This window comes from Saimiri boliviensis, chromosome 12, assembly GCF_048565385.1.
Source record: "Saimiri boliviensis isolate mSaiBol1 chromosome 12, mSaiBol1.pri, whole genome shotgun sequence".
NCBI lineage: Eukaryota > Metazoa > Chordata > Mammalia > Primates > Cebidae > Saimiri > Saimiri boliviensis.
The window spans coordinates 83,074,356-83,091,881 of NC_133460.1; the positions used below are offsets into that span (position 1 = coordinate 83,074,356).

At 50.2% G+C, this 17,526-nt stretch overlaps 1 protein-coding gene across 1 annotated transcript in view; it reads right to left on the reverse strand.

Annotated features, from left to right (window-relative positions):
- Positions 1–15,562, reverse strand: part of PYROXD2 (pyridine nucleotide-disulphide oxidoreductase domain 2) — a 30,923-nt gene extending 15,361 nt beyond the window's left edge. Inside the window, exons 1-5 of the mRNA XM_003922319.4 lie at positions 15,337–15,562; positions 11,591–11,610; positions 8,548–8,641; positions 8,227–8,300; positions 639–794 (exon numbers count right to left, since the gene is read on the reverse strand). Of these exons, the coding sequence (XP_003922368.1) occupies positions 639–794; positions 8,227–8,300; positions 8,548–8,641; positions 11,591–11,610; positions 15,337–15,463 (471 nt within the window). The 5' untranslated portion in view covers positions 15,464–15,562. The remainder of the gene's footprint in view (positions 1–638; positions 795–8,226; positions 8,301–8,547; positions 8,642–11,590; positions 11,611–15,336) is intronic.
- Positions 15,563–17,526: the final 1,964 nt, after the last annotated feature.

A 17,526-nucleotide genomic window follows, 5' to 3' on the forward strand; every position in this document is an offset into this window, starting at 1 on the left:
ACCCAATCATGGCAGGCCCCTTCTGGAACTCAGCGGCTCATCTAGACAAAGCCACCTAGCAGATTCTTAGAACGCAATCTCAAGGAAAAAGAAGTGCGTTCCCATCCGTCATGTGTTCCTGCTGTCACCAGACCTGCACACCAGCATGGGCACTTTGTCACCTAGGGCAGCCAGGATGGAGCCTTGGGATGCCACATTGAATGAATACTTAGAACTCCTTTGTCCTAAGTTCCTGATCCAGTTCATTTTATCCTTAATTGTCTCTGATCTTCCCTCGTCCTCCTTTTCGGCTTTCATGTGGACAGGCACTTGGAACTCTGCCTGAAAGCAGTGGGGTATCAAGCACATACCAGTGTGAGAACACACCAGTGCATTTCCTTTTGAACTCAGTAGGCACCTCATACTCACACACGAAGGTGTGCGGGCCTCCCAGTTTACTGGTCTTAATTGGTATCCTCTACCTGCTTCTCTTCACAGTGCCTGAGATCAAGAGCTGGCACTGACTGGAGCTCTCAGGAATGTGGGGTGGCCTGGCCCAGTGCCCATGGCCTTTGGACAATGGTTCTAGGACAATCCAACCAGACCCCTCTCCAGGCTACTGAGGGAGGAGGAGCTCAGTCACCGGTTGCCTTGCCTACCTGGGCATCCTTCCGGGAGAACTGGGCGATCTGCTTCTGGTTTTCTGCCATGTCTGTGCCCAGCAGAAGGGACCTGGGCACCTTGCCGCCTGCACCCTCTTCCAGCATGGGGGTGAAGGAGTGGGGGTTTCGAAGATGAAGCCTCAGCCCATGTTTCTGCAGCACACAAACAGCACAGGCAACATATTAATGGTTCTGTGGTCTCTGCCCATCACCCTTCTCGGACTGCATCTGTGTGACCATTTAGGTACCTGTGTGCAGGTTCCCAAGTATATGACCCTGGTGTCTGTTTTTTAAATATAAGTTTATAAAAGGCAAAAGATTTATACAATCTGAAGAGAAACTAGAAAAAATAAAAAATAAAAATAAATAAAAATAAAAAGCCCTCTTGCCCAAGTGCCCTATGGTAGATGATGCTGTATCACACCGCAGTACACGATACCATTCTATACCATACCATACATACCACATATGCCATGCCATACACCACCACACCGTGTCACACCACCTCATACTATACCAGACTACCTCGCATCACACCATACACACCATGCCATACCACGCCCTACCACACCATACGATACTATACAATGCCATACCACACCACATTACACTACTTCATACCACATCACACTGTACCACGCCACATCATACCACACCAAACTATACCATGCCACATCATACCACATCACACTATACCACACCACGTCATACCACACACTGCACCATGCCACGTCATACCACACCACACTACACCACATCATATCACAGCACACCACACCATGTCACGCTCATTGTATGCCAGGGACTGTACTAGGGTTTACAGTGGTTACCTCACAACAGCTTTGTAATGTGATGTAACAGTCTTGCATCACTTAACGATGGGGATATGTTCTGAGAAATGCATTGTTAGGCAATGCATTTAGTTTGATGCATCACAGTTTGAGCATCACAGAGTGTACCTACACACACCTACATCTGATAGCCTACTACACACCTGTAGCCTGTTGCTGCAAGCCTGCATAGAATGTTACTACACTGAATACTATAGGCAACTGTAATACGATGGTGAGTATTGGTGTATCTAAACATATCTAGGAAGGGTGCAGTGGCCCATGCCTGTAATCCCAGCACTTTAAAGGGAGGCTGAGGCAGGAGGATCACTTGAGGTCAGGAGTTCGAGACCAGCCTGGCCAACATGGTGAAACCCCATCTAAAAATACAAAAATAGGCAAGGTGTAGTGGTGCACGCCTGTAACCCCGGATACTCGAGAGGCTGAGGCAGGAGAATTGCATGAACCCAGAAGGCGGAGGTTGCAGTCAGCCGAGATTGCACCACCGCACTCCAGCCTAGCGACAGAGTGAGACTCTGTCTCAACAAAACAACCCCCCTAAAACATACCCAAACATAGAAAAGGTATATTAAGAATATGGCATAAAAAATAAAAAATGATGCTGTATAGCGCCCTCGTGCTGAATGGAGCCTGCAGGGCCGGAAGCTGCTCTGGGTGAGTGAGTGGTGAGTGGGCGTGAAGGCCAGCACGCTGCTGTACGCTCCTGCGTACTTATAAACACAGCACACGCAGGCCACACTACATTTATTAAAACATTCTCTTCAGCAAGTTAGCTCACAGCAACTTTGAAACTTTAGAAATGTTTTAATTTTTAAAACCTTTTTGATTATTTTAAGAAGACACTTGGCCTAAAACACAAACATATCGTACAGCTACGTAAAAATATTTCTGTATGTCTTCATTCTATAGGCTTTTTCCTGTTTTTACAACTTTTATTTTTATTTTTTACTTTTTAAACTTTTTTGCTAAAAAGGAAAATGCAAACACGTCAGCCTAGGCCTACACAGGGAGAGGATCGTCACTATCACTGCCCTTTCACCTCCACTGCAGGGTTCCAGGGACAGGAACACACGTGGAGCTGTCATCTCCTAGACAGCAATGCCTTCTGCTGGATCCCTCCAGACAGACCTTCCTGAGGCTGTTTGACAACGAATTTGTTAAATAAGGAAAAGGAACACACTCTAAAAACAGTGATACAAAATATAGTATAATAAATACATTAGCCAATGACAGTCATTTACTATCACGTATCATGTGCTGTATATAATTACATGTACTAGATTTTAGACCATGGCGGCACAGTGGGCGTATCGCCACAAACACATGCGTATAATGTTGCACTGTGACTATGACATCACTTGGGGACAGGGACTTTTTCAGCTCCATTGTGAGCTTAGGGGACCACTACTGTCTACAGTCTGTCATTGACCAACATGGTGTCATGTGTGGCACGTGGCTGCTTCATGATACTCATTGTACAAAAGCAACAAGAGAGGCTCAGAAGAGTTAAATAACTTGTCCCAGGTCACTGGGAGGTAGATCTGGGTTTCCAAACCACAGCTCTGTAACTCCAAGGCCCAGCTCTCAGCACCCGGCTGTAACTGCCCCACTTCAGAAATAAATAATTAAAATTTAGAAAGACACAATAAAGCAATGGTTATGTGAAAATCTATACTTACAAGGTAGATAAATTATTCACATCAGAACATTTTATTTACTTTGCAGACTCATTTACTCCAGGGTCACTTTAAATGGAAGTTCCCTTGATGCATTTAAAATATGATTTGATTTACAAATATTTGATTAGCACACAGAACTTCCCAAGCGCACATCTACTTCTGCAAAGGAGGCACAGATAGAACAAAAGGGGCCCGTGCTACCTCCAGTTTCTGCTGTGGAGACTTCCTTCTCCAGATCGGTGGCCTGCTCCCTCGGGGCTCTGAGGTCGCGGCGGGAATGGCGCCTCATCAGCCGGGCCGCCCCTGCCGGCTCCCTCACCCTGCAAGAGTCTCCTCCACAGCACGTGTCCCCACATGGCTAACCACATATTTAGTGCTTTTGTTGTCTCCCCAAGCAGAGTGTAAGCCCTGTGAGGTCAGGGGCATTGTCTATTTGATTCGCCGCTGTACCCCTGCGTGCAGACACTGTGCAGTTCATGCTGACGGAATAAAACGGTACGGCCACAGAAGACAGACTAGATCTGTGAGTAGAGGTTTTAGGAAAGCGAGAGGAAACCCAAAACAGGCTTTTCCAACCATCACTGCTGGGGTCGCTCCACACCGGAGCCTCCAGGCTGGCGGGCTCGCGGCGGGATTCCCGACCCTGGCAGTGGCCGGCGCCCGGGGGCGCTGGGGTCCCTCCTAACCCTGAGATGCAGACATCATTTGACTCTAAGCTGGAGAAACTTCCAGCTTGGTTCTTCTTAATGCAGTGAACTCTCTCACACCCAGAAGGTATCCTCAGTTTCTCTCCTTATCTTTTCATCCTTGACATCCCGTCCGCTGCCTCCAGAGTCTGCGCGCGACCCTCCAAGCTGCCGTTTTGGAAAGCGCTGCAGCGGTCCACAGGCGACCTCGCCTGACCCCACCGAGCCCTCACCAGCCAGCCGGCCGGCTGACCCTTTGTGAATCACAAATCCTAGCACTGAACTACCCGATTACACACCCCACTTGCTTCCGCTGCACTTGGATAAAATGCGGTCCCTGAGGTGGCCCCTGCCCCTCCCACCCCACTCTGCTGCCCTCCGCCTGTCACTCCTCTGCTCTGGCCACACTGACCTGCCTTCTGCTCACACCTGCCTGTGTGGGCCCATCTCTTCTTCCCTCTGACTAGACGCTCTGCTCAGATGTCCACATGGCTGCTGCTGGTGGCCTCTTGGTATTTGAATACCTGCTCAAATGTCACCTCCTTGAGGAAGATGTCCTTCCTGGTCACCATCTAGACTGGAATCTCCACTCTATTTCTCTAATCCTGCCTTCTTTCCTTTTCTTCTTGGCACTTAGGTCTACCTGAAGTTCTCTGCCTAACAGCAAGGTCCTTCCCTTCCTAGTTCACTGCTGTACTCCCAAGGGCTTCTCTCAGTGTCTGGCCCACAGCAGGTGCTCAGACACATGGACTGAATGAATGAGTGAATGAATGACCCCCCAAATCAGGGACCTAAGAGGAATCCAAAAGTTATTTCAAATATAACTAATTGACTATGAATAATTTTTCATTTGATTCCAGGACTTTCTCTTAGAAATGGAGACTCTGTCATTCTTGATGGTGTTAAATCAAATTTAGCTTAACACTGCCTCTTTAAATACTCTAAGCTCAGCCTAAAGGTTTCTCTGTTCATAGTGAACTATAACCTAAAAGGAGGTGTAAACCAATGGTAACCTACTTCTGTGTCAATCGCTGAGTTTTGGCCAATCAAAGGGGAGCAGCTGAGCTGTAACCAATCTGGCTGTTTCTGTTCCATTTTCTGTACATCACCTTTCACGTTCTGTCTATAAATCTTCTTCCATCACGGGGCTCTGCTGGAGACTCTGAACATACTCTGGCTCGGGAGGCTGATCCATTTATGAATCATTCTTTGCTCAATTAAACTGTTAAATTTAATTTGGTAAAGGTTTTTCTTTTAACAATGGTTTTAATATGCGGAGTCTGAATGAGAAGAGAAATGTTAAATAACCATCAGATTATATCCATGAGGTTTGTTCAGATGATGGAGTTTTTTCTCAAAAGCAAAACAAAACAAAATGAAAGCAAAACCCTTCTTTTATTTACCCCATGAGAGTTCTCAGCATGCACAGCCATCTGGATGGAAACTGCTGGAAAGGGTTTGTATGTGAAGGGTGTGTGTCTAAAGGACCGGAGATATGCGGGATTTAAAGGGAGGGCTTCTCAAAGTTGTGTTCTGGGGGCCTCCTCTTTCAGAATGACCTGAGAATGCCATAAAAATGACCTTTTCTGGGCCCCACCACTGCCACGAATCAGACCTCTGAGCAAGAACCCAGGGAAGTCTCCAATTCCCCAGCAGTTTCCCGGGTCATACTCTGTGGTCCTGCAAGTTTGAGAGCCCCACCTTAGAGAGATTTCCAGGAGAAAAGCAAGAGCAAAATGAACAAGGACGAGACCCAGAAGGTCAGTGAGGGAGGGGAGGGAGGATGGGGTTGCCTCTGGCAATGAGGTCAAGGCTGGCCCAGGGTGGAGGTGGGGAAGGTGGCTTCTGGCTGATGGGGATAAAAAGCCCTGCTCCATACCCTTCTCTCTGTCAGTGCAAAGGCTCTGCCCTTCCAGCCTGGATTCCATCACCCAGCATGGGCCGCTGCAAAAGCACACTCACTTTCTAGGTGGATGAATCTGGGAAGTGATCCAATTCAGTGCTCGAACTGACAGCTGTGGAAAAAATTCCCAGGACAGGGAGGCCACTGGGGCCCTGCCCTGGTCGGGACCGCAGCGGGTCAGTGGAAGGTGCTTAGGCTCAAGGAGGGGAGGAGGGGCAGGGGCGCCAAAGTCAAGCCTCACACTTTAGTCCAGGGCTACAGCATTGTAAGGGGCAGGGTGGGTGAGGAGTCTCCAGCCATGGGTCTTTCTGGAGCCTCAGTTTTCTCAAGGGCCAAATGGGGGTGATAATAATACCAACAAGTACGGAGCCCTTCTGTGCACCAGGCACTGTGCTGATGTAGCTTTAGGAGGCAGGTGCTGTTACCATTCCTATCTTACAGATGAGGAAGAAAAGATGTGATTTCACCACATGGTGAAGTCACACAACTGGTGAGCTGTGGAGCAGGGAGGCTGATGCAGCCGGTTAGTTTCCAGCAGCTCCAGTCTCGGCCTCTGTGCACACTCAGGCTGGAGTGCCAGGGGTGCTCTGTCTATGACCACGTGTGTGAGTCTCAGTGGCATCGGTACCAAGAGGCCTGAACAAGGACAAGAGGCTCAAGAACAAAGAGTAGGGGACAGTCAGGCCTTGGCTGGAATTCTCCATCACTTTCTAGCTGTGTGAACTTAACCCCTGAACTTTAGCTCCCTGATTGTAAAATGATTCTTGCCTTATAGGTGATGATCGATTGAGATAGAACATTAAAGGTCATAGTCCAGGATGTGATGCTGGTAAAATAAATGCTCTCCATTACAGTTTTGGAAAGAGAATATTCCTGGAAAGAGAATATTCCTGGAAAGAGTTTAGCTGCCCTCCTGTCGATGCCCTCCAGGCTGTCAATGTCCTGCTAAAACAAGGTTCTCCAGATGGGGCGAGTCCTGCACGTCACGCAGCAGGACCGCTTTCTCCCTTGATCTCGGCACCGTACTCCTATTAATGCAGCCCAAGGCAGAGGTTAAAGCATCTGCTCAGTTCACTTGGGAGCTTCTAGTTGAAGGAACACTATGACAAATACCATTTCAAACGAGTAACGTTTTTTAAATAAAGAGAATAATCAAGTGGAAATCTCTATTTTGTGATTCTTCGTCTCATAAATCAGGTTTGCCAAAAGGAGCGTCCCAGCTCCCCAGCATCTGAGACTATAAGTGACGCATTTACAAATTGCCTGCTGCTGTGGTCTGGACTGGACTGAAGGCCAGCGACCTGCCCCCAGGCCTCACTGGATTTCATGCAGTACTGGTACCAGGATGCGCATACTCTGTCTCAGTGGCTTGACGGACTCTCCATGTCAAAGAGCTGTGAAAGCCACTGGACATCTTACTAGCTTCAGATTTTGAATTTAGAGCAAAGATGGTGCCAGTGTAAGTGGCAGCTGCTTGTGCAGACGGCACCAAGAACCTTTTTCTCTGAACGGTGGGTGACTCTGGCACCAAGCAGGTAGAAGCCAATCAGCCTCAGGAATGTGGTGACGTGGTTTATAAGACAGTGGGGGTGAAGGAAGGTGAAAGCGTGGGGGCCAGGCTTGGGCAAGGCTGTGGACGAAGGGCAGTGGACTAAGCGAGGCAAACAGCACCAGATGAGCCTCCTGGGATCCCTCCAAACAGCCCGGGAGCCAGAAGAGGTGAAAGTCCCCAGGCCCCACTTCCTGCTCCAGCTGCCAAGAGAGGGAAGCAGCTCTCAACTTGAATGAGGGCAGAAATCAGGTTCATGTCCCAAGGCTGCTGTAAGCTCAGGCACCCAAGGCTTCAGACAGGTGTTCCAAATGGGCCTGAGGGTGACAAAGCCCATTCTTCAAAAGAGATCTGATTTTTTTCTCTTTTTTTCTTTTTCTTTTTTTTTTTTTTTTGAGACAGAGTCTCACTCTGTCACCAGACGCCAGGCTGGAGTGCAGTGGCACAACCTGGGCTCACTGTAACCGCTGCCTCCTGGGTTCCAGCAATTCTCCTGCCTCAGCCTCCCGAGTAGCTGGGACCACAGGCGCACGCCACCACACCCAGCTAATTTTTTTTTTGGTATTTTTAGTAGAGACGGAGTTTCACCATGTTGGCCAGGATGGTCTTGATCTCTTGACCTCGTGATTCACCCGCCTCGGCCTCCCAAAGTGCTGGGATTACAGGCGTGAGCCACCGTGCCTGGCCGAGGTCTGAGTTTTTCATGAAATTTCACACTTTTCAAGACACTATATGGATGAGACAAAACCCATCTATGGGAACGCAGCAGGGAGACCATGTGGGATATACAAGACTTGGCTGGAAGAGAGAGCCCTCAGGGGTGGGCACCACCTTGGGCACGGAACAGGGAACCTCCACCCAGGTTGGGAATACGAAACTGCTGCCTCCCTCCCTACAATTGGGCCGGGGGACCCTACCTTCAGCTCCAGGTCAGTGTAAATCTGTGGCCTCAGCAGGCTGAGCAGGTAGGATGCACGGGAGAACTTAAACTCTGAAACCGAATCCGATGAAGACCGTCATCAGGGGTCAGCAGGGATGAAGACAGTCACCAGGGTCGCCAGGGATGAAGACAGTCACCAGGGTCGCCAGGGATGAAGACCGTCACCAGGGTCACCAGGGATGAAGACCATCACGTCACCAGGGTCACCAGGGATGAAGACAGTCACCAGGGTCACCGGGGATGAAGACCGTCACCAGGGTCACCACCCTCTGCTCCTCCATGCCGTATCAGAGCTCACCTGGGATGATCTCCTCAGTGACAGCTGCACCCCCGATCACATGGCGTGTCTCGAAGACAGCGGTGTTCACCCCCAGTCTCTGCAGGTACGCTGCCTGGGAAGAGGGGGTGGCACGCGGGGCCCTCCCTGTATCCCTCTGAAACGTTCAGGCTCCCTGGAGCTGACCCATAGGCTAAGGTCTTCACTCTAGGCCAGTGTGCACCACACCCCACCCATGGCCTCCCCACCTGCTCGTGCTGTTTCTGCCTCTGGGAATGCCCCTCCCTGTGCTTCTCCTTCCACTCTCGCCTTTCCTAGATGTCCTCTAAGACCCAACACACCTGTGTTCTGCCCCTCCACTTCCCAGCTGAAGGTGGTCTTCCCTCCTTAGCGGCCTGTGCCTTGGGGACTCACGTTGCTTCCTGCCACCCTGCCCTGGGATGTCCCTCTCCTCCAGGCAGAGAGCAAGCCTCATTTCTCCTACAGTCGCAGCATGGTGAGGTCAAACTTTTGTGAATGCTGACCCTTCCGCCCAGGTTCAGCCCTGGTTCGCTCTCTGCTACTGCAGCCTCAGTACCTGATCCACCTGGCTTCAGTTTGTTCATGTGCAAAAATGGGGCTAATGAAAATAGTCCTGACTTTACCCACTTCATAAAGCTGCTGGGAGGATGAACTGAGCTGGTCCTTAGACAGGACTTTAAGTTGTCCCTGGCATAGAGAATGTGCCCCATAAATGAAGCTGTTCATAGCAGAGCTTTATTTTGGGAGAACAAACGATGCAAGGATTTGTTTTTTTTTTTTTCCTAGCACTTAGTGGAAAAATCAATAAATATTTGTTGAACCAAACTGGTCATAAGTCTACCAATCCAACATGCTGGCCCTTCCACCACCACTGATGCCAGTGTGACCGCAGGAATGGTGTCATGAGAAAGACTTTTCAAAAAGCTCACTTGGTAACTATTATGTGCCAGAAATAGTGAATACATCGTCTTGTTTAATTTTTCCCACCAGCCAAGAGGTAGGTACTGATTCTCCCATTTTACAGATGAGAAAACAGAGGCTCAATGAGCGTAACAGCTTGCCTCAGGCTCACAGTGCTGATGAGTAGAGGTGTTGGGAAATGAAACCAGACAGCGTGAAACCAGCATCTATCCTCCTAACACATCCCACTGGGAAACAGCAGCCATCACTCAGTGGCTGAGGCCTGGCACGCAAGGTAAGCTGCATCATTCTCCTATGTCAGGGGAACGATCTCACAGATTGACAACCTCAAACAAGGTTTCTCTGAGACTATGATACAATGAGGCAAGCACAAACAATAGCAATGTCTCCGTCCCATTCAGAAAACACCGAACCCGTCTTGGCGGAAATGAGTGACTGCTGCTTCTTTATCAATAACTCCTCTCCTTACACTCGTCTTCCCTCCCTGCAGATCAGACTTGTTGAGCCGCCCAGTTGCAGGCTGTCCCTCCTTCCTGACAGTATCTAATCTATGGCAACCCCTATTTTCTCAAGCCTTCCCTTGAATCATCAACCAAAGCCCAAGTCCTGTGCTAGGTTCTTTCTAACATCTTCGTACTGAGGCATCCTGAGGTTCCCCTGATGCAGACTTCCCTCACTGCAAAGAGCGAGAAACCCAACTAGACTAACTACGAGTGTGTTCCTGGTGGGCTTTGGCAGAAGGGCATGGGCGCTAGCCTTCCTTGGGCTGGAAACTTCCAAAAATAACAGCCGCCATGTGTGCAAGGCTGCATGAGCCAGGTCCTAGCAGCAAGTGATCTATTACCTTCACAACAGCTCTGTGAGGGCAGGTGCAGTTTTCCCATTTTACCTTGACTCAGAGAGGCTAAGTGACTCACCTTAACCTTCACAAATACAAAGTGGCAGAGCTGGGAGATGAGTCTTTGTGTATATTAATATAAGATCAGGCTGGGCATGGTGGCTTACACCTGTAATCTCAGTACTTCGAGAGACTGAGGCAGGTGGGTCCTCTAAGGTCAGGAGTTCAAGACCAGCCTGGCCAACATGATGAAACCCTGTCTCTACTAAAAATAAAAAATTAGCTGGGTGTGGAGATGTGCGCCTGTAATCCCAGCTACTCAGGAGGCAGAAGCAGGAGAATTGCTTGAATCTAGAAAGCAGAAGCTGCAGTGAGCCAAGATCGTGCCATTGCACTCTAGCCTGGGTGATGAGCAAAACTCCATCTCAAAAAAATTTTTTTAAATAAAATAAAATAAATGTTTTAAATTACTGACCCATTGCAATACAAAATGAGCCATGTAAAATATTCAGGTAAAACTTACACATCAGGTAAATTTTAAGGTTTAACATCAGTCCATTAGCACATTCACATTGTTTCCCCCTGTATTGATATTCTAGAGCTGCCACTGCTTCAAGAAGCTGTTCCATGTTTGTTTTGTGACCTTGAATACCTTATGTGGCCTCCTGGAGGTACCTGGACTTAGGTTCGAGAAGCTTAGGCTAGGGATAGCTCTGGGCTACCCAGCTCGGGTTGGAATCTGGAAGTCAGTTGTGCTGGGGACGGGCGCTGGCCCTTCTGCTAGGCTGAGCGCCTCAATGTCTCCAGGGCACTCTTTGGCCACATAGTGGCTGTGTACTCCAGGGTGGTACGTGGCCTGGACCTGGCTGGGAGGACAGGGCTCTGGACACAAGGGCTGCCTGTGATCTGGAGTCAAGGGCCCCACCCTGCCCCAGGTACCCAGTCCCCTGGTTCCCACCTGCTCCCATGCTGTGTTGGTCACGTGCTTCTCCACCTTGTCAGCTTGCTTTTGGAAGCTCCCTGACTCCCTCACAGGTCATGGGGGAAACCACCTTTCCTCATTAGGGGAAGGAGAGGAAAGGAGCCTGTGATGTCCTCAACAGGCTGCAGATGCACATTCCACCCAGCCCCTGGTCAGCACTGGAGAGCAGAGCGTCAATTAGCCTGCCTCCTCCTTCTCTCTTGAGGCCCTTATCCCACCTGCTTCTTCGTACTCCCTCCCAGGCTGCTGAGAGCCACTCGCCCAGAGGCCAGTGAAGTGGGATCAAGTGGGGAGGTACTCACAGCCACCAGTCCGTTGTGTCCTGCAACAAGACAGGGGAGAGGGAAGGAAAGCATCACTGTTCAGCGGGTGGGCAGATGGACACAGTCCTTGAGGGGTGTGCTCACCGCTCCCCGTCCTCAAGCCCAGGAAGATCCTTGGTGGCTCCTCCCCTCCCCTTCCTGCTCTCAGATGTTGGAACAGCATGTAGCTCAACTCCATGAAATACCTGCTCTCCAAGGAGTCAGAAAACCCTGGTTCTTGCCCTGGCTGGATAAGTCCTGCTCGCCTGGCTTAGTCAGTGGCTCTGCTGGAGTGAAGGGCTAATGAGAGCATCGCCGGGGCTTCCATTGCTTGTGGGGTGCAGGTCTGAGGGAGCAGCATGGTTGACTTGGCAAGAAGGTGAAGCAATGGGTGGCTGGCATGCTGGTGTGCCAACGTCCCGTCTCACATGGCATCATTGGCATCTAGGGGAGTGCTGGTCATGTGGGTAGCTGCTATCAAGCATGGCTTGTTTTGCCCACATGTGGTTCACAATCAGCACAGTGGTCCCTAGAAGGCTTTATCCACATGGGTTTGTTTTTGCCAGTCCCCAGGGTTCCAAAAATAAAATATGAACGGTCCCACCCACATGCAGTAAACATAGACAGCTTCAACATGTGCTGGAGTGACTAACTGTGCTTTAGGGCACCTTGGGCTGAGAGCCCTGAACTTGGCTTTGGTATCTTATGTTCCACACCAAGCCCACGGGTAGTGAGTGCCTCTCCAGCCCTGATGAGCTCAGAATCACCTGGGAGGTTGTATAAACGTCAATTCCCAGACCCCTCCCCAGGAGTCTATTCAGCAGGTGTTTCACAGAATTAAAAGTTTCATGAGCTAAAATTAACTCTTACCATGTGAGAAGCTAGTTGGTTATAGTTCATCTTAAAAAGTGCTGCTTGGATGTACTTTTTATCTGCATGGGCTTTTGAAATGTTCATAAGGAAGTTTAAACAATCTGCCGGTTGGGACTCATGAACAGATGGAATCTGAGTTTGAAAACCCCCGTCTCTCAAAGACACATGCAACAGACTAAAGGCAGGTCCTGGGCTCGGCTCAGCCTCTGCTATTTACCAGGGCGTGGTGTCAGAGAGTTGTCAGCTGCCCTGAGCCTTGAGCTTCTTCACATGGGAAACAGAGGGTGCCAGGGACCCTGCAGTGTGGCAGGGATGAGATAAACAGGAGCTATTTGTCTTTTAATTGGTGCTGATGATCAGTCTTGGAAAAACTCAAAGTTTTCCAGGCAACTGGGTCCAGTTCAATCACAGCAGACCTCAAATGACTAAGGCCAAGAATCCAAAGCACAAGACCCCCTCCCGGTACCCACCCCCAGGCTCCAGCTGAGCCCTCTTTGGCTTCTGCTGATGCTGCTGTTCCCTTGAAGAGGACTTCAAGCTATGGGCTCCGTGAATCCCAGGCCTGCCTTGGAGACCCACAGCAGGTGCTTGGCCCTGAGGAGCTGCTCTGGGCATGGGCTCTTAGCTGCCTGCATCAGGCAGTGTTGGCTGGAGTCACCGCCTGCCCTCAGAATGCTCATCACCAGGTACGGGGCCAGAAATCTCAATTTTAACAAGCTCCTCAGTCATTCTCAGACACATTTAGTCAAATGACTAAGTCAGAGTCATCTTCAAGGTGGCTGCCAGGTGCCAGTGTGACTTGAGGGACTCAGGAGTAACCCTTGTCACAGAAGATGCCACTCTGTTCCTCACTCAGGCCCAAGATGCCTTTAAACCAGGCTTCATGGTGTGTTTAGCAACTAAAGAAATCATTTCAAGGAAAAGCTCACACGCTGAGACTCACTCACACTTGTAGGCAAGTCACCAAGGCAGCTGGCGACCTAGAGTCAACCTTCCCCATTAGGAGACAGCGGTGGGAGCTGTGGCCGAGCACGGAAGGGGGCAGCGGGGCTTCTCTGAGGCTAAGCGAGGTGCCGGAGATGGCTTCCACCAGCCCAGGAAGTTTGTGAGCTGGCTGTCAAACAGCCATTGTTACAAAGGAAATTATGTAAGCTTACAATTAAATAAATTATATTAAAAACAAAGGCAATAAATACTCAAAATGCACTACCTCCTATTTGTTTTACTCCATTTGACTGTTAGCACGCCCTCGCAGTCACTGGCTTCTATGTATGTATCTGCATGGCAGACATACTATGCAATGAGGTGCTACTGGGTATCTCTCCCAAATCACATCCAACAACCTCATCTTGGTGACAAAAAAGGCTATGGTGGGAGTATTTACACCACCGTCAACAGCAAATATTACACAACGGGGCTGTGCTTACTGTTCTGTGGTCAGGCTTAAGGAAGCAACGGGAAAATAGTAATAATGCAGATTATACCTAACAGCGTTAGCTGCTACAACATACACAAATAGGAAAAAAGTGAAGAACATATTCTAGTGTTAGAAAAACGTTATCTTATTTGAGTAACGTAATTCCTGTCATTTAAAGGAGTAAAGCTGGGACATAATCTTTGCTGTTTCACTTGTTTCATGCTCGTCCTACCATTCTCTTTGGAGCTACCTTCATTTGTCAACTGCAACTATAGGCTGGCTACTGAGTTTGGCAAAAATCAAAGAAAGTCTTCAGTAAGAATCAGTTGGCTACACTGCATTTAAATTGAGAGTATTGCATTTTTATTTGTAAAATTGTGTGTAACATATCTATTTCAATATTTAAAATGTATGTATGCATCACACATATATATGTATACATGTATACATGCATATATACACATGATATGTAGATATGTACATACATATACACACATATACACACGTCACACATTTTCCCTGGAGAGGTGACCTTTGAGTATCTACCAGCTCACACTGCTCTTGAACATACGAAAGTGAAGTCTTGCCCACGAAACCGCGTGAAGAGTGCTGTCCGCTTCCAGTCCCATCACTAGCTCTGTACAGACCTAGTTGGCAATCACAAATCTGGGGCCCCCTGTAAGTGTGACTGGAAGGCACTAGGGAAAGGCCACCTGGTCCTGGGCCTGCCTCTCCCCCCAGCACCCAGTAGACTTTGATACTCTGAGCCCAGGGATTGGCAAAGTGTGGCAGGATCACCGCAGACCCCCAAATGTCCCAGAAGTGCAAGGCAGTGGGGGCCAGCTCCCTCTGTAGACATGCAGTAGGAACTCTGGGACTCAGTTCCATTTTATCCTAACTGGCCTTTATGAAATGACTGCAGTTTCTTTTGAGGACGGGAGGCCTCAGTGGTAAGGTAGTGAGAACAGAACTCAGGGCACTGAGGGTGGCTGGATTTCACTGTTTGTCTGGGAGGCCTCAGTGGTAAGGTAGTGTGACCAGAACTCAGCACTGGAGGTGGATGGATTTCACTTGTCTGCTGTCCCAGGGTGCTTTCCAACCCAGACAAACCATAGGCTTTCTGCGAATGTGGTAGAAACTAGGTCATTTTGCAGGAGATACAGGGAAAACCCTGAGCTCACCTAGGCTTTGTCATTCCTCATGGGAAGATCCAAGCCCAGAGAAGGCAAGCATTTATCCCAGGCCACACAGCGGAGCCAGCACCGGAATCCCAGGTGCTTGCCTGCCAGATGGAAGAGCTTTCCATTGCAGCCTCCGCTATCACATAAGCTTCTGGCTGGGTTATGCCCGAGGAGAGAGCAGTGGGGCTTGGCAGACCCTCCGCCTCCCCACCAGGCTCTGAGCAGGACTGCCTCTCCACCCCTCAGCTCTAGCCCAGCCTGCTTTACCGCTTTACCTGCTCCTATCACCACCGCATCATACTCAGGCTTTAGCCCTCCCCGGGCTTCCGAGTGAGCTCGTCTCCAAGCGGGGAAGGGAGAGGCTGCCACAGCCTTGCAGAGTCCTCGGCCACTTGCAGCCATTTCTGCCCCCGGCTGGGCCTTGCTAGGCAGGGAGTTTGCTAGCGATTGGCCTTTGCACTGCCCTAGGCCGGGGGTGGGGCAGGGAGGAAGCAGGAAGAGGAGGAGCTGCAGCCGCCACCGCCCTCCGCCCCCCATCCCCGACTCCCGCATTCTTGGCCATGGGCCAGCCTCCTGCTGCTGTGTGGCTGTGCTGGGCCTTCCAGGAGGAGTTGCCTGTTAACCAGGCTGGGTCACCTCCAGGACGCAGGAGAGTAATGACAACTGATCATCCACTGGGGTTCCCACGTCAGGCTGGCACTGGGCTGAACCCCGCAGGCGAAACTCTCCATTTTACGGATGAGGGTGCTGAGGCTGCGGGGTTAGGGAGTGAGTGGCAGAGCCAGAGCCAGAGTAGAGCCTCACAGGCCCTCTCCTCCCCTGTGCGCCTCACTTCTCAGTGAGAACTGAAGTGCCTGCGATGGGAAGTGCTCTGGTCAGTCTCTGCTCTGACTCCAGGCAGTCTGACAGTGCAGAGTGGTGATGCCTCTACACCCACAGGAGGGCCTAGGTCACCACACCGGGGCCTTCAGACACTGCAGAGGCTGCCGTATCTGTCGCGGAGAAGCGCTAGCACTTGAACACATCCCTCGGCGGGCTGCTGCAGAACCTCGCCAGGGCTTGGGGGCAAGTTCACTGTCCTTAAGTCTCTGGGTTTGCTTTTTTCTTTGGGGGGCCTGGCCATTTCTCTTCTTTTGGCACCTTACCTATTTTCCAAGAATCCTCAAGGATTAGCGATCACATCTGTAAATACCTCCAGCTACAGTTCTTTCTGACCCTCCCTTAGGCCTGCCTTGAATTAGGAGCCCCTTTGCTGTCTGCCCATTACTCAGCAGACCATTCCCCGAGGAGGGAAAGCCCCTCAGCATGGAGAGTCCCTTCGCTGATCTGACATTGCGTGTGACGGAAACCTGCTATGGGTAATGAATCTCAGAACTGGGGGAGTATGTGGATATGATCTAAGAGGGGGTCTGAGGACCCCTACACACTCGTGGACAGTCAACCCGCATGGGGGCATCTCTGCTAAGATCTGATTCAGGATCTCCACCCCCATGTTACTGATTATAAAAAAGATCAAGGGGACTGGTTAAACCAGACATATACCACATCAAGCCACTGCTAAAAACGAAGGAAAAATAGTAGGTGACAAAAGCAGGGGTTCTGAACGGTGGTGGGCTTACAGGCTTAGGGTTTTTTCCTTTATGTTTCTCTGTTTTCCACAATCCATGTGTTTCATTTCCATCCATCAGATGATGATGTTAGGGAGGAACACAGATTCAGTCACCTCAGGGGACACGTCCTCACTGCCACCTTCTCAGGGTTTGGCCCAATGAGTGGTTTGAGCTCCCCCAGTGCCTCCCCAAGGCTGTTCCCTGCAAGGGAGAGACCAGTCTGCACGAATTTTGGCTCAAGACTGAAATTACAGAAGGTGTGGCTCCGGCAGGCACAGCACGCGGGCATCTGCTCCTGAGCTGCGCTGGACGCTGACTTCTGCCACGCCGCCCTTTCTGGACCAGCCCCAGCCTCCTGGCCTCAGAGGAGCAAATGCTCCTAGTCCTAGGGCTCTGAGGGTCTCTTGTCCTTGAGTTCATTCTGGGACAGGAGCTTCTCGGTTGGAAGAGAGGGGTTGTACCCCTCGAGTGTTGGTTCTCAATCCAGGGCACACCGCGGAAGCTTTGACAAACATCAGAGCCTGGGCTCCACAGCCACCAAGCGAGTCCAATCTCTGGGCCAGGGCCAGGAGCTTGAGAACCCCAGCCCTAGGGCAGACCTAGCCGAGCGTGAAGGGGCTGGGACTTAGCAAGCGCTTATCGGCACGAACAGAAGGGTCTAGAAGCACAAGCGTGTTGGGCATCAGTGATAACAATGACCAGCATTTATTGAGCACCTACCACATGGGGTAATCCTCACATCACCCTGAGCGGGAGGTGCCATTGCTCTAAATGTGAGGAGTAGAAGAAACTTGCCAGGAGGTGCAAAGGAAGTGGCAGGGTCAGAATTCAAACCCAGTCAAAGGAGCACCTTTT